This window comes from Delphinapterus leucas, chromosome 8, assembly GCF_059928025.1.
Source record: "Delphinapterus leucas isolate spDelLeu-1000000601 "Yukka" chromosome 8, BTC_Dleu_Yukka2, whole genome shotgun sequence".
Taxonomy (NCBI): Eukaryota; Metazoa; Chordata; class Mammalia; order Artiodactyla; family Monodontidae; genus Delphinapterus; species Delphinapterus leucas.
The window spans coordinates 14,887,986-14,905,443 of record NC_143136.1 but is presented as its reverse complement, the minus strand read 5'-3'; the positions used below and the strand labels follow the sequence as shown (position 1 = coordinate 14,905,443).

Genomic DNA, 17,458 nt, shown 5'->3' with positions numbered 1-17,458 from the left:
GGGATAAATCCCACTTGATCATGGTGTATGATTCCTTTAATGTGTTGCTGGATTCTGTTTGCTAGTATTTTGTTGAAGATTTTTACATCTATATTCATCAGTGATGTTGGTCTGTATGGTTTTTTTGTAGTATCTTTGTCTGGTTTTGGTATCAGGGTGATGGTGGACTCATAGAATGAGTTTGGGAAAGTCCCTTCCTCCACAATTTTTTAGAAGAGTTTGAGAAGGATGGGTGCTAGCTCTTTTCTAAATGTTTGATAGAATTCACCTGTGAAGCCATCTGGTCCTGGACTTCTGTTTGTTGGAAGATTTTTTAATCACAGTTTCAATTTCATTACTTGTGATTGTTCTGTTCATATTTTCTATTTCTTCCTGGTTCAGTCTTGGAAGGTTATACCTTTCTAAGAATTTGTCCATTTCTTCCAGGTTGTCCATTTTATTCGCATAAAGTTGCTTATAGTAGTCTCTTAGGATGTTTTGTATTTCTGCAGTGTCTGTTGTAACTTCTCCTTTTTCATTCCTAATTTATTGATTTGAGTCCTCTCCCTCTTTTTCTTGATGAGTCTGGCTAATCAATTTTGTTTATCTTCTCAAAGAACCAGCTTTTAGTTTTATTGATCTTTGCTATTGTTTTCTTTGTTTGTATTTCATTTATTTCTGCTCTGATTTTTATGATTTCTTTCCTTCTGCTAACTTTGGATTTTGTTTGTTCTTCTTTCTCTAGTTCCTTTAAGTGTAAGGTTAGATTTTTTATTTGAGATTTTTCTTGTTTCTTGAGGTAGGCTTGTATAGCTATAATCTTCCCTCTTAGAACTGCCTTTGCTGCATCCCATAGGTTTTTGATCATCGTGTTTTCATTGTCATTTGTATCCAGGTATATTTTGATTTCCTCTTTGATTTCTTCAGTGATCTCTTAGTTATTTAGTAACATATTGTTTAGCTTCCATGTGTTTGTGTTTTTTATGTTTTCTTCCCTATACTTCATTTCTTATTTTTTTTTTTTTTTTTGTGGTATGCGGGTCTCTCACTGTTGTGGCCTCTCCCGTTGCAGAGCACAGGCTCCGGATGCAGAGGCTCAGTGGCCATGGCTCACGGGCCCAGCCACTCCGTGGCATGTGGGATCTTCCTGGACCTGGGCACAAACCCGTGTCCCCTGCATCGACAGGCAGACTCTCAACCACTGTGCCACCAGGGAAGCCCTGGGTCTTGTTTTTGTATCCATTCAGCAAGCCTATGTCTTTTACTTGGAGCATTTAATCCATTCACATTTAAGGTAATTATCGATATGTATGTTCCTATGACCATTTTCTTAATTGTTTTGGGTGTGTTTCTGTAGGTCCTTTTCTTCTCTTGTGTTTCCCACTTAGAGAAGTTCCTTTAACATTTGTTATAGAGCTAATTTGTTGGTGCTGAATTCTCTTAGCTTTTACTTGTCTGTAAAGATTTTGATTTCTCCATCAAATCTGAATGAGATCCTTGCTGGGTAGAGTAATCTTGGTTGTAGTTTCTTCCCTTTCATCACTTTAAGTATATCATGCCACTCTCTTCTGGCTTGTAGCTTTTTTGCTGAGAAATCAGCTGTTAACTTATGGGAGTTCTCTTGCATGTTATTTGTCATTTTTTTCCTTGCTGCTTTCAATAATCTTTCTTTGTCTTTAATTTTTGCCAATTTGATTACTATGTGTCTCATTGTGTTTCTCCTTGGGTTTATCCTGTATGTGACTAACTGCACTTCCTGGACTTGGGTGGTGATTTCTTTTCCCATGCTAGGGAAATTTTCGAGTATAACCTCTTCAAATATTTTCTCTCGTCCTTTCTCTCCCTCTTCTCCTTCTGGGACCCCTACAATGTGAATGTTGTTCTGTTTCATGTTGTCCCAGAGGTCTCTTAGGCTGTCTTCATTTCTTTTCATTCTTTTTTCTTTATTCTGTTCTGCAGCAGTGAATTCCACCATTCTGTTTTCCAGGTCACTTATCTGTTATTCTGCCTCAGTTATTCTGCTATTGATTCCTTCTAGTGTAGTTTTCATTTCAGTTATTGTATTGCTCATCTCTGTTTGTTTGTTCTTTAATTCTTCTAGGTCTTTGTTAAACATTTCTTGCATCTTCTCAATCTTTGCCTCCATTCTTTTTCTGAGGTCCTGGATCATCTTCACTATCATTATTCTGAATTCTTTTTCTGGAAGGTTGCCTATCTCCACTTCATTTAGTTGTTTTTCTGGGGTTTTATCTTGTTCCTTCATCTGGTACATAGCCCTCTGCCTTTTCATCTTGTCTACCTTTCTGTGAATGTGTTTTTGTTCCACGGGCTGCAGGATTGTAGTTCTTCTTGCTTCTGTTGTCTGCCTTCTGGTGGATGAGGCTCTCTAAGAGGCTTGTGTAAGTTTCCTAATGGGAGGGACTGGTGGTGGGTAGAGCTGACTGTTGCTCTGTTGGGTTGTGCTCAGTAAAACTTTAATCCACTTGACTGCTGATGTGTGGGGCTGGGTTCCTTCCCTGTTGGTTGTTTGGCCTGAGGCAACCCAACACTGGAGTCTACTTGGGCTCTTTGTTGGGTCTAATGACAGACTCTGGGAGGGCTCATGCCAAGGAGTATTTCCCAGAACTTCTGCTGCCAGTGTCCTTGTCCCCACAATGAGTCACAGCCACCCCCCACCTCTGCAGGAGACCCTCCAACACTAGCAGGTAGGTCTGGTTCAGTCTCCCCTGTGGTCACTGCTCCTTCCGCTGGATCCCAATGTGCATACTACTATGTGTGTGCCCTCCAAGAGTGGAGTCTCTGTTTTCCCCAGTCCTGTTGAAGTCCTGCAATCAAATCCCACCAGGCTTCAAAGTCTGATTCTCTAGAAATTCTTCCTCCTGTTGCCAGACCTCCAGGTTGGGAAGCCTGTTGTGGGGCTCAGCACCTTCATTCCAGTGGGTGGACTTCTGTGGTATAAGTGTTCTCCCATCTGTGAGTCACCCACCCAGCAGTTATGAGGTTTGATTTTACTGTGATTGCGCCAATCCTACCGTCTCATTGTGGCTTCTCCTTTGTTTTTGGATGTGGGGTATCTTTTTTGGTGAGTTCCGGTGTCTTCCTGTCAATGATTGTCCAACAGCTAGTTGTGATTCTGGTGTTCTCACAAGATGGAGTGAGAGCAAGTCCTTCTACTCTGCCATCTTGGTTCCTAGTCCCACTATTCTAAATTTAAAGTCAAGTTCCATTCTTCCTTCTCCCCTATCTTTTCTCCCTTATTTCTTCATTCTCAATTCATTCATTTGGTCAATATCTATTTTCTGTACATTTTTTTATATTCCAGTAACTGTTCTAGGAAGCTAGAGATACCACAATGAATAAAACAAACAATACCTACCCTCAGGGAGATTACATGCTAGTGGTTGAGGAGTAGACAATAAAAAAAATAAAAGTGAAAATTAAGAATGTTAGATAAAAGTGCTAAGGATAAAAAATCAGGCAATGAATGGAGACAGGAAAAGTGTGTAGGAGTTGAAATTTTAGAAAGAGTGGCATCAAGAAGTCAATATTTGTACAGAAAACTTGAAGGAAGTAAGAGGGAAAACCATGTAGATATTTGGGGAAATAGCACTTCTGAAGGAGGAAACAGCAATTGCAAAACTCTTGGGGCATATTCAAGGAACAGTGAGAAAGACAGTGCAGGCAGAAAAGAGAGTAATGAAGAGAGTACTAGGAAACTCAGAGCCAGATCATGCAGTTGTAGGAGAGAAGGTAAGAGTGGGTGGAGAATTGGACTTTACTAGAATTCTTGTTTAGCAAAGAAGCTACAATGAAACACAAGAGACAGAAGGGAGTTAATGTTTACAAAGGGATGACTATAATGATGAACCATGAAATTTAAACTTGGCAACGTGGGTGGTGAAGAATAAAGGGGATAAGAGAGAGTGGAAAGATGGTAGGATCCATAGGTTACATTTTTGGTGGGTGTGGGGGATTACTGGTATTAAGGTACTAGAGGCAGTACCATGGAAATATAGAAGGTGGTTGTTAGAGTAAAATGTTTGGAACTCAGTTTTAGGATATGTTGCAGTTATTAGTAAGGAAAAGAGCAAGGGCATAACCATGCAAGTGAATAGCTGATGGAGGATGGAGCCTGGAAAATATTGGAAAGATCATCTTTATGAATATTGAAAACAACAAGTATGAACACAGTAGCAGTGCTAGAAAAAGTGACAGTGATCAGGACCTATATTTAATGCGTGAGGGTAAGTGACCTGGGGCAGTAGATGTCTGCAACAGTGGGGGGTAAAGGGTGGGTAGTAAGTGATGGCATGAGATTCAAAGTCAGATGTTTTTATGGAAGAGAGAAGATGTACTGTAAGCAGCAAAGAGGAGAAAGAGAGTTTCAGGGGAAACAGGAACCTCAGAGGAGAGGTAGGTTTTCCCCAGAGAAAGAAGGTTAAAAAAAACATTCACAGAAGAGTTTGAGGATGCAGGGGATTTTGCTGATGACTGACCTTGAGTATCAAAGACAAATGAAAAAAGATATAGGATATGGGACAGAGTGGGAATTGGGGTCCAAAGAAGTGATATACAAAGTTTGGAGGTGTCAGTATGGGAAATGGGGGATGACTTGGAAGTCTTGTTATAAAGGACACCATCAGCTTAGTCCTAACTGTCCCCAAAATAGGTAGGGTCAAGAGGCTGGGAGTGTTGAAGGAAGGGAAGGGTTGGTAGGTGGTGGTCTTGCCGAAAGCATACAGAGTGCTAGGCCATCTGACTCCTGTCAAGGCATGGACTCCTACAAAGGGGTACAGTCGTAGTGCACCCTTCCAATGGTGGCCTGTAGGGGGCATTTGTGAGGAGGGCTCAAGCTACTTCCTGACTTCTGCTGAAGGAGGCTTCTTGCCAGGGAAAAGGGCAGTGTTGCCCTAATCCCAACTAGTTTGTCATCCACATCCTTGAATGATACTTAGAGCTTAATTTCTTATGCTAGTAAGCAATGTACTAAAACACTTATGAAAAAATACCTTTAGATCAGAAATAAATAAATCTGATGACTCAATAACTGGGTATATGGTGATGCTGCAAAAAGGCAAAGATGCTCGCTGACTAGTGTCTGAGAGAAGTCAGGTAGAGAATATATATCCCAAATTAATATATTTCCCCAACTGCCAATCCTGATGCCAGAAATGTCACTGTTAGAGAATCAGGGAATTTCAACTGTAACTGAGACTCTGAGAAAAAGCAGCACGGTGTAGCAGAATGAGTGCAGGGTTTGCCAGCCCACTAATTGTGTAAATCCTCGCCTGGGGCCTCATCTGCTGTGTTGTGTCAATTAACTTGCTCTCATTTTCTAACCTCCCCGTAGAACATTCACACGTCACAGTGAAGGCAAGTGTCTGTTGGGTGGACATGTGCCAAGGTCTCATTTTGCTTAGGGCAAGCGTGGAGAGAGTCACGTGACTGATTTAGGGTACTAGGAGTGGCTGGCTGCATGAAACAGAAAATCAAAGAGAAAATGTAATGGGCAGGTGGTGTATGTGAACATCTGCAAAGCATGGCATATAAATATGTACTTAGACTTTAAGCTGCACAAATATCCTGGATCTCTCCATAATCTTGAATTCATAGTACTGCCCCATGAGGTATTTGAATAAAAACCACTTATTAGAAACACTGTAGAGACAATTCCCCTCTAAGGTCTTAGATTATAGATTCTAGAATTCCATGAAAGTGTATGATACTTGGACAGAAAAGAGTCTGGGCAAAATTACAAAATAGGAAACCCTACATTCAGTGTTTTCCCCAAGGTGTGCAGGGCCTTCTCATTGCCTTTTAATCATTCCAGGATTGTCCCTCCCGCCCACCTATGACACACACACACACACATACACACACACACAACTGGCCTCCCTTGGAAGTGACCCATACTGAGACTACATAAGCCTCCCACCACCCCACATCCAATGCCCCATCCCTCAGCTGAAACGGCCCTCCCCAGAGAGGCAGTGTTGTGAAGTGGTTAAGAACACAGGCTTTGGCAATTTATAATACTGGGTGACTTGGGAGAAGTTATTTAAACTTTCTGAGTTTTGCTTTTTCTGATGTAAAAGGGTGATAATAAGTGATGCTTGACAGTGATACAGTACAAACTGAATGAGATAAAGTGTTTAGTATCATGCCTGGTGCAAAATAAATATTCAGTAAATAGTAACTCTGATTTATTTCCTTGGCTTTTTACGACCACTGTTGCTTTGTTGCTCTGTATATTTTCTTGCTGCTGTTGTTGTCGATTCCCTGTTGATGTGTCAGGATGCTGACAGCATCTACCCCTGAAGCGACGCACATCATAACAATTATGTACCGCTTAACCCACTCAGGATTCTCTCTAACACGTGGACAAGAGAGAGGGCAGCTGAGGTATTCCCACTGTGCCTAAGCCATTCACTTACCTGACAGTCAGTTTGGGGATCCTTTGGCCCCTCTCAAACCATACAAAATAGTAGCAGCCTTGTCTTCTGGGGACCAGGGTGACGTGAGAATAGGTAGATTGCTTCCAATATAGTAGATTGCTATAACTGTTTCTGACTGCCCCGTACATATCTCTTCTTTTTCAGTGCTGGTTATGGAAGACTTAAATGTTTGCATTTATATAAATCAAGGGTAAAAGGTATAAATATGATACCAAAAGTCTTATTCCATAATCATAAATATGAGAAAAACTACAGGCAAGCATTAGGTAGTGGGCTGCTAGAGGATGTTGCGTTCTACAAATGTGTAGTATGGTCATATGTTTAAATTCCTTATTTCTTACCTGGATAGACTGTGGAAGGTGATGATTTTCTCTTTTAGCTCCATACTGCTTGCTCCATAGTCACCGTCTCTGGTTTTCCAGAATGAATAACCCACAGTTGTCCAGAAATAACATTTATTAATCAACAAGAAAACACACAATAGAAAAGGCCTTATAAATAAAACTATATATTTATAATGCTTTATTTTTTTTTGCTCCAATACTCCACAAAACACTACAGACAGTAACAAAATAATTCAGTAAGTATTAAAAACTTTCAAGAGAATTATAGGACACTCTTTGTCATATGTGAGCATCAACAATGCCGCAGCCATTAGATACACTATTAAACGCTATCCTAGATATCTTTCTTGAATAAGGGATATGATTAGTATTTTTACTCAGAAGTCATAACATTTACACATATCCATACACAAGAGAACAGCTCAGAGCTAGTGAAGTGGACACCCCAGTGAAATGGAATCACCCGCCTGTACATCATTTAAAGGTATGACAGTGTTAACAAGATAGAAGTCAACACGCTAAAGAGAAACGTTGGTGTTTGCTTGGGGTGGGAGGGATGAAAGTAGGGCAATTAATGAAAGCTGCTTACATATTTTCCATTGCTCTCTTAGCAATATGCTCCCTTCCCTTTTCTGCCTTTTCTTGGTTGAGGTATTCCAGCACTTTCATTAACAGATCTTCATCCAAGTACTGTCTGTTGGGGGTATCGTCACTCTTCGGGGACCCCACAGGGAGCCTTTTGCTTACCAAGGCCAGTTTGTCAGTCTCCTGAGAGCTGTGTTGATTCAAACGCTCTTTGAGGGCCTGCTCAATTTGGTTCTCTTCCTGTAGATCATCTTCAGATGAGCCTTGACTAGGAACTCGCTTCACTTGGTTTGAATTCATGATCTCAGGATATTTAACTAGCATCTTGGCCAAGTACTCTCCTAATTCTTGATCCTTGTCATTCAGCTTTTCATATGCCATTTGTCTATTTTCAACATCTGGCATCCAGACAGCTTTGGGAAGTTGGTTTGCTTTAGACCTTCCAGGACCATAGGGGAGTCTTGACAGAACCTTCTCTCGGTTATACTGATTGGGAAAATATGGAGGCTTTTGATTTGCTGTATTTTCCATCCCTAAAAGATTTAAAATGTCCTCAACACTGAGCCCATCTGGTAGAGCCTCTGCCACAGCACGACCAGGTGTTTTAGGGTAGCCATTCTTGGAGAGCATCTTATTTTGGAACAGATCTGGATGGTCTAAGTCAACCTCTGAGATGTCTTCAGGGTCAAGGGGAATTTCAAGCTCCTGCTCTGGTTCCACTGATACATTTGGCTTCTCTCCAGTTTTGAGCATGTCAATTAAGTCTTCAGGGGGAATTTGTAAATTCCTTGAGATTTCAATCAGCTGATAAATAGATTGAGAATCAAGTGGTTTCTCAAAAAGCCTGGTTGCTCTTTCCCCATTTTCCCCATTCTGTGACCTCCCACTTCCCGCAACATTCACTAACCTTTTCAGATAGGCAATTACTTTGGAGACATCATCTGAGAGTTGGTCTTTATTCTCTTTCTGTAAATCTTCATCCTGGAGGCCCAGCTGCCCTGAACGCTTCATTTCATCATTGATTTGTTCATTTTTTTCTATATTCTCTTTGCTGTCTCTTACCTCTTCCTGGGTTTGACTCTCTATTTTTTCCTCTACTGGGTTCCAATCTTCTCCCCCAACCACGTCTTCATAGGCAATGTTATTAGCCTTGTAGATATCATCTTCATCATCTGTGTAAAGTTTTTGCTCCTCATCAACCCTCTCACGCTTCTGGTTGTTTGGTCCTGTCAGTTTCCCCAGCTCTTGGAAGACAGATTCCAACGTAGCAAGGCTTTGAGGAGTATATTGTTCCTCTACTATTTCATTTGTGCGTTTAAAGGGGTTGTCCCTGGAATTCTCTTCATATGTAGGAGGGAATCTCATGTGCTTGAGCTTTCTCTCCGGCCACTGTTGAGTCTCATAATCAGGCATGTCCATTGGAAAGTTCTTTTCTGAATTCAAGGTATAGGGCTTGTTTTCTTTTGGTGCAGACTGGGGCTCATTTTCAGCCTGTCTCAAAGCTTCAAGTATTATCTTCATCCACTCATCTTCACTCAGGGAATCCCTTGAACTTTCTGGCAAGTCACCATTTTCTTTTTGCTGAAGGGGAACAGAGACACCTTGGTAGGGATTGTAGTCTAGGCTGCTTTCTTCTTTGTGAGCTTGTTGTCGGAGCTTTTCTATGTACTCCAAAGCCCTGATCATTTCAGGACTGGGAAACCTTTGGACATTTTCCAATCTGATATCTGGTTCCTTCTGAAGCAGCTTGTTCCTCTGAAATGAAGCTGCTTCAGCCTCAGAGAGGAGGAAAATTAAAGAGATGAGAGACAGGGCTGCTCCAAGCCAGTGAGTCTTAGCTTCTGCCATGTTTGAAAGATTTCCTTAAAGCACAGAAAACATGAGTTAACACAAATGAAACAGACTAATAGACGCTATAGCAAAAGAGGTTATTGACCATTGAGGGGAAAAAGAAACCATAGTAGAGATTATTCCACATTAATTTAGGATGATTCTTTTTAAAATCTATAAATATTTCCTACACAATCCTCGCAAGCTAACCACAGGAATCTTTAGCAAAATTGTTAGCCATTTGCATCAAATTTGTATGGCATTCTCTTGGTTAAAATAATAGCAAAAACACTGATAGGAAGTTTCTCAAATTTTATTTTTTAATTTATAAAACATGTTGTTTGTTTTGTAGTATGCATTGTTTCTGTTAAATAAAGACTTTCCAAGATGAGTCTTAGTTATCTTATACAGCATTCCTTCTGAAATCACTGGCAAAAAAATTAGCTGGCTTAATTTAAAACATGCATGTACACACACACACACACACACACACACACACAGAGTTATCTCCTTATCAAAAACCATGTGATTTAGTTCCTGAATTGTCCATCTAATTTGTTGTAGAAACACAGAAAGCAGCAGTGACATTACTATATATGATGAAGTGATACACCATGTTAATGTTAATCATACTGAATTATCTTGTGGATGAGTCCCATTCACATACATTTTCAGAAATAACTTGTTCTCACTCTGCCACTGAATCATACTATTAATTTTGGAAGGTCTATACCTTAATGACCTCCAGAATATGGGTCTTCTCAAGTCCCAGCTAGTAGGTAAACCTAATGAAGTTTTTCTTTAAATATCCCCAAAGCAGTATTTATTTACCCATTGAATTCCAAAATATTTAATTTAGAAGTCTGGTATTTTATAATTACTCATCTTGATTGACATGTAATAACACACAGGGTATTGTCAGGACACACAAGCACAATAGCCAGAGTTACAAAAAGTAATAAATCCATGATATCCAGTGAAGTTTATTTCAGTGTAAATGTACTAAAATATAAACTGTTTTAAAATATCTGCACTCCATATTTCTTCTAATAATTTTATCGTGACTGTCTTGTAAAATGCAATCATGGTTATATTTTTCCTCAGCCCTCAAGAGTGTATAGTAAATAATAACAGATGCTACAGAGAGAACATAAGCTTTCTTAACCAGTCTATTTCTGAACTTGTGAGTGTTCAGATTCAGCTTGACTTATGTCTGTGTCTATTTGGGTGTGGACCTATGAAATCTTAAATGACTCATACTGTTAGAAAATCTTAAAATAACCACTATGAAACTCCCAATTTAGATAAATACAGACAATGTGTTGAATTCTTCCTACTTAAAATTTTTCATTCATTTTTTTTCTCCAAGCCCTGATAGTCTCACGTATGAATTAGCAAAAGGATTAGTTTTTACATGTATTACATTTGGCATTGATAGCATTTCAACCTATTTTAATAGGTTTAGGTTGCAATTTTTGTTACAAATAAAGTAAATGTAAAAGAATTTTATGTTTGTTCATGATATTTTACCTGAATTATGGTTTTGTGATATATAAGCTAAGTTATGTAGGTACAATTATCTAATAGCTTAGACATCAATTGTAGAAAATATCATTGTTCACTAGATTATATTGGTATTTCAATAATGTTCTCAGTTTTTAGAACCTAAAAAAAGTTGTAATTACAGAAATTTCTTTAGCACATATTTATTTATTAAAATGATTATTAAAATTAGTTAGTAAATATATACATTTATTTAAAAGATACCCATTAACTTGACTACTTAATTTACTGAAAGGAAAATCTTTAAAGGCATGTCAGAGAAAACTTCTAAAATATTTGCTATGAATCAATGTTTACTAAGGGAAATTGTATTCATAAATTCTTAGGTTTGAGTAGAAGTACATTATGCATTCTTCTTTGTACTATTTCAGGATTAATTTAGATTTGGAAATCAATTTTCAACATTGGCATTTGGACTAGTAGTTTTAAGAATCTTAGTGAACTTATTTTCTTTGAGACCATTATCCTGAAGTATTTTTAACGGATGGGTTATGTGCTGGTCTTTAAAATCATTATCTTGTAGGTGGGCTTCGCTGTGGAGTTGGGGCAAAATACCCAATGCAGCTATTTAAACCACAGCCTAACAAGAGCTACTGTTTGGTCATTCATTCAGATTCAGTTTGGATGACATAGTTATTGCCTTTGAGTAAGACTCAAGGGATTTCTTTCCCAGGTAGCAGCTCATCTAAGTAGTGAAGGTGGTTTCAACAGCTCTAATATTTTATATAGAGTTTGAACTAAAGCCTTGTAAGTTAAACTGTCTTTTCTATTGAAATTAGACTAGAGCATTAACAAATGCAGTTGGATATATCAAATTTGAGCAATTCAACTAGTTAGGATGCAGAAAAATGAAACGCTTGTCCCATTCAGAATATTTAGCAAAATATTGCACAAACTCTTTCAACCAAAGCATAATAATAATAGTTTTTACAGTTATCAATTGTTTCCTCATACATTCCAAATTATGATCTCTCTGTAATCCATGGTCATATCCAACCTGTAACCCAAGATAATATTTCACCCTGAATAAACAAGGAAGCCCATTCTAATCTTACCTTCCTAGGACTAAAACTAGGAAATAATAATGTAAGCCTTTTCAGAGTATACCAATTGGGAAAATAATTTTATATAGTTAGTTAACTTTGAGCTCTTGCAAGGTAAATGTCAAAGGGAAAAAAAAACCTAATTCCAAAATTGGTTACTTCTATCACTAACGTGTTTAACAGCCTTTGAATCACTGGAAACCTACTGTTAAGAATATTAAGCATATAAATTATATCCTTGGCCTTGTATCTGGTTCTTAGGGGAAGAAACAATAAATTAAGGAAAGAAATAAAATATCAGGCTTGGTTAACTTTACATTAATAATGTGTATTGACACAAATATCCTAAACTTTTTCATGCTTCTTATATATGATTATGTAAATAGCACTATGGTTAGTAAATACCTAACAGCAAGTGGTATAAATCACAGATTCAATCATATATATGTACACATATATAGTGTCCTTACATTGCCTGATGAGCAGCAGGTTGCTGTTCAGCTATTCTATAGATACAAGCTTGCCAAATGGTCTTTTTCTTCTTAGCTAAGAATTAAGGAGAGAACACGCAATTTAGAACTTTCAAGTAAATCAAAGGGAAAAGCAGTCTTACCTCTTTTTTATATGGCAGAGAACGTCCACAGCACGTTCCTCCTGGCCCGCTGCGTGAGCTGCTCGGACCGTTTCAGCACCCGGACAGCTCCTCGGCTTATAGGGAGCCGCCGCGCCTGACACCGCACTGCCACACTGACGTCACCGGCTCAGCCACAAACCCGAGCATAGGCGAGCTTCTTCCGAGAGAAAATAAGCACTTTATATATCTTAAAAAAAAAAAAAAAAAAAATGTTGCATGCTTACGCCACCTGTCTTTTTGTGGCAAAAACTGCAGTTTCCTTTTTTTTCTTTTATCAAAATCTTTGAGGCTTGAAATAAAATGCTTTGCACAATTTCCCTTAGAAAGAAAAATCCATCAGGTAGACATGGCTAATTGCAATATAATCTCATCTATGTTCTAATAGCTTGTGATTCCTATTGCTGTTGCTGTTGTAATCGTCGTTATAAGAAAGTTTTACAGACAAGGACTATTTTGTTTTTTTCCTTCAGTGGTCACAAAGAAATTACATTACCATTCCTCAGTATGCTCCAAGAGGAACAGAAGACACATTATGAATATGAAACCATATTTTATATCATAACCACAAGGAGCATTGTTTTTAAAACCATATTTATTTGAATAAAAAAGTTTTCTCTTTTTTATGTGAGTTACCTTTAAGGCTCTAATGAGTTGGAATTTTGCTTTAGAGCTTCAATATAATTTTGAAGTGAGTATTTCTAAGGTCTCAGGTTTGGTAATTAATAATTTTATATGAATCTGTTGGCATCTTTTACAACATTTGATCTCAAAAAGGGGAGTTCAGAAGTTGAAAATACTTCCAATAAGAAAAAAAAACATATTCACTGTTTGAGGAAAGTGTGACACATATGTAACAGTAATTCATTTGTAACTAAAGTTATACTATGAATATTTTCCTTCTCCAGTTGAATCAGATGAATTGAATACCTTCCATAAATGGGACCAGTTTAGGGAATAATATAACTCCAACCTCTCAGACTTGCAGTTCATAATCATTCCTGTGCTTTACCAGGTAACCTGATTATATATTTTAATAATTTATATAAGTCTAAATTTTTAACTTCATTTCATTAAAGATATGATTCTCCTAATAACAGTATATTTTGAAATATACTTTAAGTATACAAAAGAATCTTGCTGTATAAGAGATCCCTTTTGTCTCTGTTAAATGAATAATCAGTCACTGATTTATCCATTCAGTAAGTTGTAATGCCTACTAACTGCCAGATATAAAGATGACGACATACATATTTGTATGTATATATATACGCTCTTTTCTTCTTTTGAGGATCCTTTGGCCTGGTGGGGATGAGAGACAAACAGATTATTTTGACTTTTATAAATTGGAAAGTACTAAGAAAGATGTCAGCCAGAACAGACAGCAGGGAGCATGGTTCAATCTAGAAATTCGGTGGGCGTCCTGGGAAAAGAAGCCTGTGCTGAGATTTCTCATTACCAGGTTTTACTTAATGATTTCTAACGATGCTAGGTAAACCACAATACTCTTGAACTCCTCAAGGAAATAGAGATAGTTTAAAACCTTAGGAAAAAAAATAATCTTGGGAAAAGTAGCCCTTCATTCTCTCTCTTTGATCTCCTGGTAAAGCTATTTGATTCCTAATGAGTGGTAGACCATCATTTGTGGATTGACATGGAACTCATACAGGCTTAAACTGGAGTCCTGTGGCCAATTTGTCTAATCTATTTATGCCTCATAATGGGATTTTCGAGCAAGGTTAAGCGCTAGGTTGAAGAGACCTGAGTTAACAAATCTCATTTCTCACCTCAATGAAATCAGCTCATTTGCAGACATCTTTGTTAGTTTACACACATGATAATATTTTTTTAAATCTTGACAAAGATAAGCCACTCTGAGTTTCACCTGATTTACTTTCCAGTAGTTCTGTGTGGCCAGTGGAACCAACCAGTATCAACACAGCCTCAGAAAATTCCACAAGGTTACTCTTAGAGGGTTGAGTATGTTCAGCAGAGGTCTCAACAACACTCAAGGAAGTCACTCTTTTTTTTTTTTTTTTTTTAACAAGATGAATAGATTCTGGGGATGTAATGCACAGTGTAATGACCAAAATTAACAATATTGTATACTTGAAAGTTGCTAAGAGAGTAGGTTTTTTTTTCAATTTTATTTTATTTATTTTTTTATACAGCAGGTTCTTATTAGTTCTCCATTTTATACACATCAATATATATATGTCAATCCCAATCGCCCAGTTCATCACACCCCCACCACCCAGCTTTCTCCCCTTGGTGTCCATACGTTTTTTCTCTACCTCTGTGTCTCAATTTCTGCCCTGCAAACTGGTTCATCTGCACCATTTTTCTAGATTCCACATATATGCGTTAATATACGATATTTGTTTTCTCTTTCTGACTTACTTCATGCTGTACGATGGTCTCTAGATCCATCCACGTCTCCACAAATGACCCAGATTCGTTCCTTTTTATGGCTGAGTAATATATCATTATATATATGTACCATATCTTCTTTATCCATTCGTCTGTCGATGTGCATTTAGGTTGCTTCCAAGACCTGGCTATTGTAAATAGTGCTACAATAAACATTGGGGTGCATGTGTCTTTTTGAATTATGGTTTTCTCTGGGTATATGCCAAGTAGTGGGATTGCTGGATCATATGGTAATTCTATTTTTAGTTTTTGAAGGAACCTCCATACTGTTCTCCACAGTGTCTATATCAATTTACATTGCCACCAACAGTACAAGAGGGTTCCCATTTCTCCACACACTCTCCAGGGGTTGTTTGTAGATTTGTTTGTTTGTAGATTTTTGTTGTTTGTAGATTTTCTGATGATGCCCATTCTAACTGGTGTGAGGTGATACCTCATTGTAGTCTTGATTTGCATTTCTCTAATAATTAGTGATTTTGAGCAGCTTTTCATGTGCCTCTTGGCCATCTGTCTGTCTTCTTTGGAGAAATGTCTATTTAGGTCTTCTGCCCATTTTTGGATTGGGTTTTTCTTTTTTATTAATATTGAGCTGCATGAGCTGTTAATATATTTTGGAGATTAATCCTTTATCTGTTGATTCATTTGCAAATATTTTCTCCCATTCTGATGGTTGTCTTTTTGTCTTGTTTATGATTTCCTTTGCTGTGCAAAAGCTTTTAAGTTTCATTAGGTCACATGTGTTTATTTTAGTTTTTATTTCTATTACTCTAGGAGGTGGATCAAAAAAGATCTTGCTGTGATTTATATCAAAGAGTGTTCTTCCTATGTTTTCCTCTAAGAGTTTTATAGTGTCCGGTCTTAACATTTAGGTCTCGAATCCATTTTGCATTTATTTTTGTGTATGGTTTTAGGGAGTGTTCTAATTTCATTCTTTTACATGTAGCTGTCCAGTTTTCCCAGCACCACTTATTGAAGAGATTGTCTTTTCTCCACTGTATATCCTTGCCTCCTTTGTTGTAGATTAGTTGACCATAGGTGCGTGGGTTTCTCTCTGGGCTTTCTATCTTGTTCCATTGATCTATAATTCTGTTTTTGTGCCAGAACCATATTGTCTTGATTAATGTAGCTTTGTAGTATAGTCTGAAGACAGGGAGTCTGATTCCTCCAGCTCCACTTTTTTCCCTCAATACTGCTTTGGCTATTCAGGGTCCTTTGTGTCTCTGTACAAATTTTAAGATTTTTTGTTCTGGTTCTGTAAAAAATGCCATTAGTAATTTGATAGGGGTTGCATTAAATCTGTAGATTGCTTTGGGTAGTATAGTCATTTTCACAATATTGATTCTTCCAATCCAAGAACATGGTATATCTCTCCATCGGTTGGTATCATCTTTAATTTCTTTCATCAGTGTCTTATAGTTTTCTGCATACAGGTCTTTTGTCTCTCTAGGTAAGTTTATTTCTAGGTATTTTATTCTTTTTGTTGCAGTGGTAAATGGGAGTGTTTCCTTAATTTATCTTTCAGATTATTCATCATTAGTATTTATGAATTCCAGAGATTTCTGTGCATTAATTTTGTATCCTGCCACTTTACCAAATTCATTGATTAGCTCTAGTACTTTTCTGGTGGCATCTTTAGGATTATCTATGTATAGTATCATGTCATCTGCCAACAGTGACAGTTTTACTTCTTCTTTGCCAATTTGTATTCCTTTTATTTCTTTTTCTTCTCTGATTGCCATGGCTAGGACTTCCAAAACTATGTTGAAAAATAGTGGTGAGAGTGGACATCCTTGTCTCGTTCCTGATCTTAGAGGAAATGCTTTCAGTTTTTCACCATTGAGAATGATGTTTGCTGTGGGTTTGTCATATATGGCCTTTATTATGTTGAGGTATGTTCCCTCTATGCCTACTCTCTGGAGAGTTTTTATCATAAATGGGTGTTGAATTTTGTCAAAAGCTTTTTCTGCATCTCTTGAGATGATCACATGGTTTTTATTCTTCAATTTGGTAATATGGTGTATCACATTGATTGATTTCAGCATATTGAAGAATCCCTGCATCCCTGGAATAAATCACACTTGATCATGGTGTATGATCCTTTTAATGTGTTGTTGGATTCTTTTTGCTAGTATTCTGTTGAGGATTTTTGCATCTATAGTCATCAGTGATATTGGTCTGTAATTTTCTTTTTTTGTAGTATCTTTGTCTGGTTTTGGTATCAGGGTGATGGTGGCCTCATAGAATGAGTTTGGGAATTTTCCTTCCTCTGCAATTTTTTGAAAGAGTTTGAGAAGGATAGGTGTTAGCTCTTCTCTAAATGTTTGATAGAATTCACCTGTGAAGCCATCTGGTCCTGGACTTTTGTTTGTGGGAAGATTTTTAATCACAGTTTCAATTTCATTACTTGTGATTGTTCTGTCCATATTTTCTATTTCTTCCTGGTTCAGTCTTGGAAGGTTATATCTTTCTAAGAATTTGTCCATTTCTTCCAGGTTGTCCATTTTATTGGCATAGAGTTGCTTGTAGTAGTCTCTTAGGATGCTTTGTATTTCTGTGGAGTGTGTGGTAACTTCTTCTTTTTCATTTCTAATTTTATTG

The 17,458-nt window shown here is 37.6% G+C and overlaps 1 protein-coding gene across 1 annotated transcript; it reads right to left on the bottom strand.

The window, feature by feature from the left end:
• Positions 1 to 6,721: 6,721 nt before the first annotated feature.
• On the bottom strand, positions 6,722 to 10,762 carry SCG2 (secretogranin II). Its single transcript, XM_022568320.3, has one exon. The coding sequence runs from the start codon at positions 9,209 to 9,211 to the stop codon at positions 7,364 to 7,366; it is 1,848 nt and encodes a 615-aa protein (XP_022424028.2). The 5' UTR covers positions 9,212 to 10,762; the 3' UTR covers positions 6,722 to 7,363.
• Between the last annotated feature and the right edge of the window lie 6,696 nt (positions 10,763 to 17,458).